This window comes from Platalea leucorodia (genome assembly GCF_965183815.1).
Source record: "Platalea leucorodia genome assembly, chromosome: 4".
NCBI lineage: Eukaryota > Metazoa > Chordata > Aves > Pelecaniformes > Threskiornithidae > Platalea > Platalea leucorodia.
The window spans coordinates 48,845,923-48,859,855 of NC_138826.1; the positions used below are offsets into that span (position 1 = coordinate 48,845,923).

Here is a 13,933-nt window from a genome sequence, read left to right on the forward strand (position 1 = left end):
CAGTTTGTCTTTGACTTCAGGCCCATCATCCTTACCCCATAAAAGTAAATCTTTCCTCACTGTACAAAAGGGTTCACAAGATAAAGTATGAAACAAATATTTAAATTAAATAATTTACATATTTTTCTTAAAGCACCTCTGTAATATAATTTAGTGAACGTTTATACCTTGCAATTATATTCTTGTATTTTACAAATTGAAACATGAAGAAATGGTATTACATTAAATTAAAAAAATCCCACAGTACATAGCAATATCAATAATCTTAGATCAAACCCACATATAATTTAAATCTCTAGTAAAAGAAGGATAATAAAGCTGATTAAACCTAGATAAAAAAAAAATTATATGCAACTGATTATCAAGAAAGCACTTGAGATATAAGCAAGCACCAGATACCACACTACACCTTACATTTCAACACTTACTAAAGGATCGGGGTTTTCAGGGAAGGACCATTATTCGTAAGACCTTATGCTTAAGCGATATCACAAGAGCTGCAAAGGCATTTGTTAAATGTAATTGCAGATTTTCAACTAAGTAACGGGGATGCTTTTAAGGAGAGACAGAGCTGAAATTGTTCCTCTTCGGACACAGTACAGGCAGCTACAGTTTAATCTTCTCCAACTGTTTTGTCTGAGATGGTTCGTAAGTCGTCCAGCATTTCCACCAGAAATAAGGCGGAAATTCAAATTTAATAGTACGTGACCTAGCTCTCATGATGAATAAATCTCCCCAAGTTTTAGCACTTTGAATAAACAAACAAATGTTTAGATGCTTATTATAAGCTCTTTGATTTGCAAACTTGTGCTAGCTCTCTCACGAGAACGGACTTAGTGCAACTGCTTGGTATTTCCTAAATCTGTGCGGGCCAGAAATAATGCAAAAATATGCTCTTTGGCAACACTTCAGCTTTCTAGCAGCTGGCTAGAACCAAAGCACAAAGGCACGTGGGAATGGCAATTAAATAAAAAAGAAGATTTCTTTAAATGTGAAGAAAGATTCAATTTCTGCGAGTGGAAAACATTCCTATCGTCTGTCAATTTGTGTTTAATATAAAAGTGGGATTGTGAAATTTAAAAAGGTAGAATTAACTGATTTTTTTTTTTTTAATGGCAGTTATGTGCTGTTACACTGAAGACAGTACACCTTTAAAGAAAAAAAATATTTAAGGAGATAAAAATGAACATCAGATTTCCCCAACACTTGACACAAAACCTTCCTTTTTTTTTTTTCTTCCCCTTTGTCAAAGTACTTAGGGCATCCCAATAAATAAATTAAAAAAAACCCAAACAACGCTCAAAAAATGAGTAAGCTGTAGGTTTGTTGAAAACTTAAGTCGTACCACTGTCTCCTAGGACTTTTCTCTATCCATCTGTTGTCTCTTGTCTTAAGCTGTTTGTGGGTACCTCGTTGCTAACCAGAGTTCTTCAGTGCTATGATAGTAAAATAAGTTATGTTGATAAGAATCAGATCAAAACTATATCTAACAAGCCAGTAAATCTTTAATAGTTCTTTAATCCTAAAATCTGATCGCTTTATTTCCCTCCATAGAATGGGTATTTTAAAATATTACATGATCTGTACAAGGTGGAGATGCTGAAGGCTCCCCAGTAATGTATCTCAAATTAGTTCAGACTGCAAACATCAAAAAAAAAACCCCAAACCCTAACGCTAATGGAGTAATTTTGAAATCAATTGACCAAAGCCTGCTGCAGCACCTACTGAAGTAGCTAAGGTACTTCGGTAGAAGTTTAATGTAGAAATTAAGAACTTTCGCCCATTAACACTCGGGGAGTGAACCGTCTGCCCTGTGTCGTTCTTTGAAGAGACTGTGGATATGTGCACAGTGCAGCAGCGTGGGCAGTGGAATCTATCCAGAATTTTGGGCTACATTAACATCTCGTTCGTATTTCTGTAATTCAGAGATGCGTTCTTTCCTTTTTTTTTCATTAAAGGTCTGCAATTTAATTTAAAACAGAAATCAAACTTCAGTGTCCAAGGAACTAGTCAAAAAATGCTTGCCGGTTTTCAAATAACAAAACAAAATAGATCTGGAACAGGGAAAACGCAAATCACACACTTTCCTAATGCTGGTAATAGGAACCTGTTACAAGCAGCTGCTAATATAGCTAAACGTTATGCCTTCCACTGAATGATGCTGTTCTCAATTCTTTATGGTTTTGCTGAGAATTTAAGTATTTATTATTAAGTTTTCCATGTTTTTTAAAAGTTTCAGTAAAGTGTTTTAGCCACTTTTGAGAACACGAGCAGGAAGAATATTTGTCCACACTGACTGCGTCTGACTCTCCTGAGAAACTCCAGCACACCATAACTATGGAACACAACTTTGACATTGGCCCTTTGCCTAAATCTGAGCTTTGGGGGAAAAAAATTTCAGCTTGTACTTTTTTAGAAGATCAACTTAAAACAGTTGGCTATTAGAGTTTCAGTATGCCATCACAGAATGGCTGGTATTTTGACAATGTTGTTTGAGTAAGCAATATTGTGTATCAATTATTTCAGTGCTCCATGTCTTACCACTAAACCCCACAGTTCCTTAGTAAAACATGGCTGCCTTGAAAAATAAAGCAGCATCATTGCTAAAATCCTCTTCTTATTTCTGAGGGCATACTACGTACTGCTGTAAGAAAGACACAAAAGACAACCTATTTCTCATCTGCTGTTTCCTGGTAAGACCGACAATCTTCTCTTAGTGAAGTGTCAGAAGTAGCTGTAACGTAAGGCCGAGTCGTCCTGTTGCCAACTGGCAACCAGGAACGGGAAAGGGTTCTGTGCACACGCATTTGGTGTTTCTGTCCTGCCCCAGCTGGTCACCAACATTTGAGGCCTGTGCTTCAATATTTTACACTAAATATATCTGACACTAAAACCTCTGCTAATGACCGTCGCCTGCATAAATACCAACTTGCTTTTAAACCTCTAATTTATCCAGTGTCTAGCCACGCCAGCGGCCCTGTAAAGAAACAAACGTTGTGACTAAAATAAGAATCATAGCGTGATGTTTTCACTTCACTGATCTTACTTAATTCTTGCAGTGAAGGTTTAAGATTCTGAAGTCTTCAAACATGCTACAATAAAACAAGTACAGTGTCCTCCTGTGCCACTGAAAGCTTAACTTGTGAAAATGCTAAGATTGGCTCCTGAGATCCTTGTGTTATGAAACAAATAGGAAAATAAGGAAATAATAATAATGTGAAGTTACCATATTAAAAAAAAAAAAAAAAAAAAAAAGAAATAGCATAGTGTCTTGCATGCAACTAGCACTTTTGTGTAGTACTCTGATAAAAGATCCTGTAAAATGGCAAAGTCAAGCAGTTTCCTTATGGCTTATTTTGCATCGGGAGTAAGTACTATTGTAAAATCATAGTTTGCTCTCAGGAACATGATAAACTTACTCTCAGCTGTGCTCTCTTCCATAATATTACACAATCAACACCTACAAATGCTGTTCTTGGTAATATTGTCACCTTATCCACTATGGCTGTATGGACAAGGACAAAATTTGGTGAAATAATCTAACTAATACTTCTATTGACAAGGCCTAAGAAGGAACAGAAAGAAATACATCCGACTGGATAACTTGCAAAACCAAAACAGTGTACGCATCGGGAAAGTGAACAGGTCCAAACGACTCTATACTGCCAAGATACTTGTCAAGAAAGAAGGTGCCTTTCCTATACAATCATTTCTTCAGAGTAAGCTATCACTGCACTAGAATGCTACACAGTTAAAATTCTTTTTTCTGGGCTAGGATCAGATTTTTCAGTCTCTCCAAAACTCTTGCTAATTCAAAATAGTATTTTTAAATTCAAAACTGCATCTTGAGCTACTACAATTTCTCCAAAATACACATGGTATGATGTATTTTTCCTCAAAGACATTTTCATGTTTCCTTAAAACACTTCTGAAAAAAGGGTTCCATTGCTTTATCACATTTACTCTTCAAGAAACACCTGAATGGAGCATCTCTGCTGTATTTTAGAGAACTCTTCTGATTTTATTTCATTTCATAAAAGAACCCTCTTTTAAACATGCTAATCCTAAGGTATACTAATGTAATACTATATGAAGCTGTACTGCATTTCATGGAATTAAAGCAGCAGCAGATCAAAGGTCTTTCAAATTTTTTTCAAGTGTATGTACAGTAATGTCCAACCATTTGATACACCTAGACTGACTGCTGTACGAAAAAGTGTTAGTTGGTTCTCAGTTACTACCATTAGCCAAAAGTGCATAATCTTCATGATTGTGCATATACCTGGAGAGAATTTGCTAGATTTGTTATATTAATCCTAAAATGATCAAGCCAAGAGGAAATGCAATTTTGTTCATGTCTGTTACTTAACATTCTGATTTATTATACAAATATGTACTCCTTACCAATCTTCAAATTTCCAAATTAAAGAACCATTAAGACACTTCATGAGCACTATAATCAGTATTTTTCTGCAGAACTCTTTCAAAAGAAGACAAAAGATCCCAAACCAAAAGAAGTGTAACACTCCATTTACCCAGCTTTTAGATTTTTCATGCTCTGGACTGAGTGAACAGCAGGTAACTGTGCAAGTAGTTTTGCTCCCATCTGTTATTAGTATTGCTCTTGTCTTTAAATATTGTGGAAAAAAATACTAAAAATCCTTAATACATATCCCTGTAGATTTCCTGTAGTAAAGGGTGTAAATGTGCATCAGATTCAGTCTTCTTAATTATCTGAACCAGTTGAGCATGCTCTGTGACAAGTTGTCGGAGATCAGCCATTTTTTGCAGAAGTTTCGGGAAGAGGAAGATGTCATCAGGATGGTTGGTTTGCAAGTGAAGTTTCAGTACATGCACAATGCTCTCCTGCATTTTTTCAATGTGTCCTACATTTACAAGACCAGGACGATCTGTTCTCAAGGCAAACATACATAGAACACATGTCATAATTTTATAATTATTCTTTAAAGTAGGCTACTTTATAGATTCTATATTGGAGGCTACAGCATATATTTACATTATACACTGAGGGCAATGATGATCAAAATGATTCTTTTTAAAAAAAAGAAAAGAAGGGGAAAAAAAGTTTGGCCACAGTTTTTTCAACACCCACAGTTATTTGAGGAGAGATTTCATACTACTAAATACAACCCATGCTACAAGAAAAAAAAAAACCAAAACACACCACCCTCTCACCCCAAAACCCAGCAGAAGTATCCAGCCTAGGAATCCAGTTCTATATTCTGTATGTCTTGATAACAGAATTCCAACAGTAAGGATGGAAAAAAAAAGCATGTGGCTATTTCTAGAGAGTTCTTGAAGTTTGGTAGCAATACAGCAAGACATAAATAACAGGCTTTCACTCTTGGTTCCCATATATATGTTGCCATAGCACAAGTTATTGACAGGATGTAGAGAAGCACCTATTGAGGATGTTTCACACTTTCTAGTATATGATCTCGTTTTCAGCTACTCACAGTCCTGTAATACCATCACTCGCCACTTTACTCCTCTGTAAGAAGTCTGGGACAACAGACTAAATATGTTTCTTGAAAACTTAAGCTAGTTCCAAGGGAAGGATAGAGGGGAAAGAAAAAAAAAAAGAGAGAAAACATTTTGCCTGCAAAGAACTCTCTTGACTTTTGAAAATGTCAAAATACTAATATATTGTGCAAAAGTAATTCAAGATTTGATAGGAAGTTGCTGTCTAAACTAGCACATGAAGCTTTTGAAAGTCTACGGATGGTATCTCTCTTCTTGTAATCGCTGAGGATGCAACCAGGGCAGTGAAGCATTCTGTGAGTACAGCAGAATGCAGAAAAGGCAGGTAGGAGCAGTTGTTGGAACTTTCTTGATCTTTTATTTCCCTTTATCAAAATGTTTATGGATAGTTTTGAATTTAACCTTAAATATGAACGTCCTTACTTTCTGGAGAAAAGACAGGATTACATTTGTGTTCCTTCACTCACAAAGACTTCAAACAACAGGCATTTAAGGAAAAAAGAAAAACAAACCAAACCCCATATCCTTAGGTACTATGAAATAATTAAAAAAAATACCATCAGCTAATTTTTTTTAATTAGCTAGGTAAGCTGTTTGTTTAAAATAGCCTGTGATATTAAAATTGGAACATAGGAAGTACATCAACAGAGCTGTGCATTTGTGCAGAACTCGTTACATGATGCAATCAGCAAGTGTCAAAGATGAGTAAAGCTGTAATCTGCACCTGCCTCCAGTCTCATTACATAGTATTTTTCTGCCCGTTTGGCAGATACAAATACTGTTTCCAACCCAGCCTTAAACATAAAAAAAAAAAAAAAATCCTCCAAACCCCAAACAAAAAACCCACCAACACTCTTCACATCCCGCTTTTAAGAACAGAGAGTAACTAGACCCCTCTCTAAGTGAGGCTAAACAGTAATTCCAAGCACGTCTACAATTCTGCAAAGCAAAATACAGGATCAAGACTGTTAACAGTTACACAGTATCTTCCGTGAAACACGATAAAAGGGAAAATGACACTGTTAGTGGTAGAACTGAATCTTCAAGGAATATATATGCTTTTCCATTAAAATTATTAATTCATATGAATAAAATTTTAAAATTTACTGCCTTAAAGAACAAATACATAGTGCTTACCTCCACAGCAAATGATGGCAGCAACAAAAAGGGATATATCGCTATCGTCCAATTCCAGTGCATTGAATTTCATTGCAAAATCAAATTTTGGCTCCATTATATCACAGAATGGCTTTCTCAGGCTTTTCAGGAACTCCCGGGTTATAAAACCATTTCCGTAGGCTACCAGCATCCCGTCCTTGTTCATCACAGATGCTAACATGGCAAATATGGCTTCATAAACTCCGTATTTTAACAGTGTCACTTGATCATTCAAGTCGAGATTGGAGAAGCCAGGGATAGATTTGGCAAATTCAGTAAGTTCTGTGACAGTCTCTACGGACGTACACTGGCAGCAGTGGAAGATTCGAACTTCTGCTTCCTTGTTCTGAATTCCATTGGCTACCAATTTTGCCACCAGGGTCTTCTCTGCCATACACAAGGTATCCATATCATGTATAACAAACGGCTACAGAGAAAAAAAAAATACTAATTCAGTTACAAAATAATGGTAATTAATCATTGGTTTCCTAAAGAACAGGAATTTTGACAAATTTTAACTTTCATGCTAATGAGTCTTCAACTGTCAATAAACCGAGTTCTTTCATATTTCTGCATAAAGACAAACCACGTGTTACAGAACTACAAACTGCAGTATCTAAGAACAAGTCTGCTCTGCAAACAACAATGCAAATAGTAAAATGCAAATATGTATGACATATCTTTATTCTAGTTTTATGTAGCAGTTATAGTGAAGATCCAGAAGTACTGTGCTTAGTATGCATATATCCATCTCAGAGCAAAATCCCAGAAGGTTCACAAAAGACTTGTATTACCTTCTCCAGAAGTCCAGGTTATTCTGCCTACACTCCTATCGATTCCTAAACTAACTACACTTGATGCACATCATGATGCTTTCCTGAAGTGTCCTAGGGGGAATACAGACAGTCATTTAAATATAGGACAGCATATTTGCACAAGAATGTGAACCCTGTACTACTCTTGTGTTTTATTACCAGATTTTCATAGACTATGTCCCACCTGATCTTCCACAGAAATTCAGCTCATCTTTCTAGCTACGGTCAGTGCTAAGTCATCTCTAAACCCAGAATTCCACTAGAATGTCAGACAACACAAAATCTCAGTCTTGATCATGGTCTCTTCTGTAACCCCCTTAGTTTAAAAAGGTGCATGCATTACAAACTGATGAGTCAGTCTCTTAAAACATTGTATAAAAAAATTCAGACTTTCTTAAGAACAATCAGAACTCAAAAATATTTTGATACATATCTGAAGAGCAGTAATCAAAACAGAGGACAATCCACTAAAGAAAAACAACAAAACCCAATGCTTCCCAGCCTACCAAAGTCAAGGCAACTGACCTTGAACATAAATCTGGTTCCATAAATGCTAAGCAAAGCACCTCCCCTGTGCCGTTTTGCTCATCTCACATTAAATATCATGAGGAACAATTGGTGTTCTGTTAGAAACTCATAGAATTCACTTATTTCACTTAGAAAACTCTCAAACACGCTAGTTTCCCACAGTTGTCCTTTTTTTAAATGCTTATGGCAAGGACACCTTCCACCTCACTTCAGTACTTAAGAGTTACGCAGAACAGAACTTTCTGTGTGCATGTGGATATGAGCGGAAAGTGGCAAAGCAATAAACCCACCACATTTGTAAAACCTTTAAAAGATGTAGACTACCTTGTAAATCTTTTTGGAATTTATCATCATTTCACTATGCAGAAAATAGGTATGGCCAAGGACTTAGGAGCTAAATTGAAAAATGATACCTTGTCATCATGAAAAATGCTAGTTCATTCTGAACTGAATTATAGTGGTGCCAAGAATTAGGATTCACTGAATCAACTGTTAATGCACCGTTCAGAAACAGGTGGATTACTAATTACCAACAACAACCCCCCCTTTTTTTTTATTTTTCTGTGAAAAAGTCAAAAGAAAATTAAAATGTCTGTTTTCCCAAGAGATAATGAAATAGCTTAAAAAAACCTCTCCTCTTCCCTGCATATTGAAGAAGGAGGAAGCAGCCTGTTTATAGCATACTAGGTCTGATTCCTCGTTAATTTTTACTTGTAAATTCCCCAAGACACATGCAAGCCACTATTAGCTAGTCAATCGGATGACTATAATCTGAGAGCCTTGATCGCCTAAATGCAAACACAAAAATTAGGACGCAATGATCTAAAATCCCTGCATGTACAATACATATTGTAACTTCTGATTCTGACATGGTAACAAGCTTGAAAAGGACATTATGCAGATACCTACTTGGTAAGGTGTTAAAGCATGGTATTTACTGTAGGCTTATGTCAGCTTGTGCCCCCAAAAAAGTTTAAGCCTGTGCTTAATTTTATGCACCTTTTTAATCCAATGAAAAAGACTGGGATTATTCATATGCCTCTCTTTTAATGTAGAAGCCTGTATGCTTTGGCTAGACTAGACTAGAATATGCCAAATTCCATAATTTAGAAGACAGCTTGCTTACAATTTTTATAACACTTATCCCCACAGTTACATGGGTTTTATTATGGCATATGCAAAACCTCTTCCCTGCAAATTTTTGCTGAAGTTAAAATTGTTGGTAAAGTAAGATACTTATCTTCTACATATAATTAACATAAATCACAACAGAATTTAAAAAAATACACATAAAGTGAAACAAGTCAGTCCTTAAAATGGTTATACAATCTCATGTGCTACAAAACAAAAAGCAGTTGATAGCATTAGGTAGACCTTGGCTAAATTATCCTGAAAGAAAAATAACCTCTACAGCATACGTGTCTTCACAACCTTGCTTGCTTCTCCCTTTCAAAGTAACTGTACAGTAAAGACCAGGAAGGCCGGGTGAGGAAATGGTCAGAACTGTAAACAAAGAATTACAAACTCAAGTTTTCTTTCCCCTCCTGCCATTAGTATTGTTGTGATTAAAACAAAAGTCATACAGAGCTCCTGTACACCCTAAAAGATAACAGTATTTATCCTGGCATTTGTGGCATAAAAACATTATCATTTTTTTTTCCACTGTCATAATAGGAAATTAATTTTGAACCATTTCCCCCACCCATACCAACAGGTATTCACATTCAGATGTCTTTTTTTTTTTTTTTTTTTTTTATTAAGAACTAATTTTCTTTCCCTTGTGTGTCTACTATAATTCAAGGTTATGAGCTTCCATTTACAAGTTAATCACCTGATTTTCCTAAAGCTTCCTATTATTCTGATAGTGGCTAAAAGAAACCATATTTACTATAGATATTCTTTCCGCATATTTCATGTCTGTATTAGCATGACATTTATTTTCTAAAAGATTTGTGTAAGAGTTTAACAAATTGATTATAATCACCTTATGTACTTGCGAGGTTCACTTTAAAGTTACAGCAAAAGTACTTACTGGATTGTTGTTAGTTTTCCCTGCAAGGATGATTCTGGCTTTAACCTTGTTCATATTGAAGTTTTTCAGGTAAGCATCATGAATTCTTTTGGCAAGTGATTTAAGATCTGCCATTTCTGAATCTTCTACATAACTTTCACCTGTTAGAATTTCTGCTTTCAACTTGGCCTTCTCAGACCTTGGCATTCGTCCAAAACGTATTGCTGATGGGAAGACATAATTGTAAAACAAACGTAAGTTATACAAAAACCTATGCCTTTTACCGTTGCTGATTAGAGCAGTAAGACTTTCTGTCTAGAAAAACTGAGGTAGAGGTAGTATCTTTATTATGATAAATTCATGAGTGAAAAAAAATCTCATCCTTTCCAACATAGTCAGTGACTAATTATCAAGACAATATGTTAAACTGAAGGTAATCAGATGTTTCAAAAGACAAACTGGTACCTGCAATGAGCTAGAACGCGTGCCTTTTTCCTTCTACATTACCTAAGTAGTTGTATTTTGTTTTCTCCATATTGTGTTCTACAATGCCCAATGTGAAACTCAAAGTCCACCTTGGGAATTCTAAAAAACTGAGTAAACTCATGTCAGGAGCTTGGCAGAGAGCACACACGCCAGCTGGAGAGCTGCCTGGGGAGTTACTCTGCAGGGAACGCTGCAACGGAGTTGGGCCCGAATCCCATTCTGATTCTGAACCTGCTGGGCCCTTCAGTTCTTTATGGATTGAATGTTCAGTTCAATGTATCTGTACTGCCTAGTGAGAACAATACACACCAGAGACCCGGATTTATGCTCAAAGGCTATAGTCAACAAAACCTCCTCCTAGACCCAGCATTTTATGCTTCTTTTTTCAATAGAGTAGCCCTTCAAGAATGGAGAGGATGAGAATAGAGTTTAAGCATCCAATATAGCCGTTAGGATACTCTTCTGAGAGACACGAGATGCGAGTTTGAAACACCACTGGATATGGAGCTCTGCCAGTTCTTGGGCAAGTGGTCTTGCTATTTAGCAATAAAATAGGCGTGTCCACATTCTTCTTCAGTTTCAATTTAAAACTAAAACAGCTCCATTTTAAAAGGGCCCTTACCCTCTGATGGTGTGCAAGGTTTTGAGATGGCTAATATAGCTGGTTACTCTTACCACATTTCAGCATCGAACCAGTGAGGGGACAGAACCTCACTGCTTAGACTGAGCAATTCAGAGCATGTGCAGAATTAGCCCTCCAACACGTCCAAGGAATTTTCTCATGACATAAGGAGGCGTCTCATGACATAAGGAGGTGACTCAAGGCATGATCTGAAATACAGTTTTGGACTTCAATGGAAGTCCAACATGGAAGGCCTGTTTGGAATCTGGCCATGGGTCTATTGGAAAAGTGGAAGAATATCTGCTCTAAACTGAAACTTACCGTTTTAAGGTCGTGGCTGTAAATCTAGTTCTAGCTCTTTTCCTGAGAAGTATCACCTGCAAGTTAGCAGTCATCTCGTTCCCCCACTGCCTCCCATGTGTTTGCTGCAGTAAAACTGCTACTACTCCCTTCAGCTGGAACACAGGTGCCCACAGCATTTTAGTAGGCTGAAAAAGCTTCAACTGAACGTGAATTCCTGCCAACCAGCACAGTTCCCTGCTCAATTCCTGCCCCTGAGATGTTACTTCATTGGCTGGCACACTCTTCCCAAGCCTGCTGCTTCAGGAAGGTTATCACCAGTCTTGCAGACACTATCATCAACCCTCTCCCAATGGGCCTTAATCTCAGTCAAGGCTCACCACAAGGGAGCCAGACTGCCCCAGAACCAGAAAGTCAACTCTCCCAATGTCTCTTGCTAGACCTCTAGACTATAATGGCATAGGTAGATTCCCCAGCCACGTCCCCACCCCAGCTATCTTGACTGCATAGTTTCCTTAGGAAGTTCATCTCCTAACCCACAGCTTTTCACCTAGCCCAGCATTTTCACCTACTTTTCACCTACTCCCAAATTGCACCTGCTCCCCAGTTCAGCCTTGACACTATCAGACCTACGTAGGGAAAGCAAACTACTGTCATCTGGCCAACCAAAATGTTCTTTCTCATGGCTTGGCCTCTCCCTCTTTACCAAAGTTGCTTAGCAAGCTACATGCTGTGCATAGAACTGCCTTGTGGGTTGAAATCGGCCTGTAAGCTGCAGGCTTACCAGCCTTATTTTAAATCATTAACACAAACAATAACATAATTTTTAAACTGAATATCTAAACACTCTGAATTTTTACCATTCCATTTCACAAGCAACCTGTCAAATTCCTGTTCCACAGTCAGCACCAATCTCCGCCCTCCCCCCACACTCCCTGAACCATCTGCCCAAGAGCTGTTGCACTGTAACCTGAAAAATAATGAAGTCTGGTTTCCTACAGATTTCTATTCTACGTCATTCCCTCCCACAATGAGCTAGTTGTTCTCCTCCTACTCCTCTACAATGCCCTTGATCAGAATTCTTCCGGTATTGAAATTTATTTCAATGGGAGCAATGGTGCCAAAGTTCTGGGTGAAGAAAGCAACTAAATGAACATTCATATGGACAAACAGACATCCAGCACAATTGTGTAAAGCTCATAACAGTACGTTTGGCAGCTGTGTATCAATTACATTAACTACTCATTAGGGAAACTGGTGTCCCCCACCACAATCTATACTGTAAAAATCTGAGGGTCGACTCCTATGTGTAAGCAAAAACGCTGTCGAAGTGCCTGCTTCCAGAAGCAGACTCTGGGTAGGAAGAAACAAATTATTAAGGGCACTCTTACCTACCATTATGTGACATTCCAACTGAAAGGCACTTTTGAAAACGACAGTATTGGCACTTATTACGATTTTTTTTCTGAATTTTGCAGTTGCGATCACATTTATCGTAGATGAGTTTTAAACGAATTGTTCTTCTAAAAAAACCCTATAAAAAGTTTGAGAAAACAATATGTAATGTTAAAGAATGTTGATTACTAAACTTAATCATACAGGTAATTTTTTTTTCTTTTTTATTGTTTATTGATGTCACTAGCAAAACAATACGCCAAGTATAACCTGTCCAAAGGTAAGAATCTATGCAGTGAATTGGTGTGTATGAAGGCATGTACAGAATGGAAAACACAAAAGGAGGGAGTAGCTCTCAGCCCTCTTTCTTGCAAGAGGACCAAGAGCCCAGAGTACCTGAGCAGATTTGTTCTTAAGGATTAAGTAAAACAGTCACATATTGCTTTTGTACGCATTCTCTCAGTGTCCTCTGTCAGAAATAACCTTCATCTTTCATGTGTGGAAGTTACACAGACAGAGAGATTTAACACATCTTTTCTTCATCCAGCAAATGTGGGGGCTATGACAACACAGCACAGCGTATAGAAAAAGCCAAGGACACAAAAATGAGTATTACAGAAAAGCCTGCAACTCAACAGATCTTACCGTGATGTCTTGATACTGCAACGTAAGGTTAGTCTCATACCACAAAATCATAGGGTTAGCAAATTTAGAGACATTGCAACATTTTGCTTCATATGACATAACAACATGTCATTTAGACTGTGGGACACAAGTGACTATGATGTGGCTCCCCATCTCTAATAGATATTCTAGCATTATTCCATAAGATTTATATTTGAATTATCATATTCTGACATTGTACGTGAAAGAAAAATGTACACATATACAATTATTTCTCTCACCTTACATTATAATTTAGAAAAAAATGGAAAACTAAAACATTAGAAAGAAAAAGAAAAAGAAAAGATTCTTATAATTCATGGGCCATATTATCCCAAAAATTATACATTAATGATAACATTAATTTTCCCTAGAGACATGCACTGGCCCCAGAACTACAAGAGGTACAATACTAAGTGATTCAGGCAGAATGTGGTGGAGATGAGAAATTCA

The 13,933-nt window shown here is 37.1% G+C and overlaps 1 protein-coding gene across 1 annotated transcript in view; it reads right to left on the minus strand.

Moving 5' to 3' along the window:
* Positions 1–4,654: 4,654 nt before the first annotated feature.
* The window catches only part of PPARA (peroxisome proliferator activated receptor alpha), a 36,876-nt gene continuing 27,597 nt past the window's right edge, over positions 4,655–13,933 (minus strand). Inside the window, exons 5-8 of the mRNA XM_082308463.1 lie at positions 12,818–12,956; positions 10,036–10,238; positions 6,640–7,087; positions 4,655–4,910 (exon numbers count right to left, since the gene is read on the minus strand). Coding sequence (XP_082164589.1) covers positions 4,663–4,910; positions 6,640–7,087; positions 10,036–10,238; positions 12,818–12,956 — 1,038 coding nt within the window. The 3' untranslated portion in view covers positions 4,655–4,662. The remainder of the gene's footprint in view (positions 4,911–6,639; positions 7,088–10,035; positions 10,239–12,817; positions 12,957–13,933) is intronic.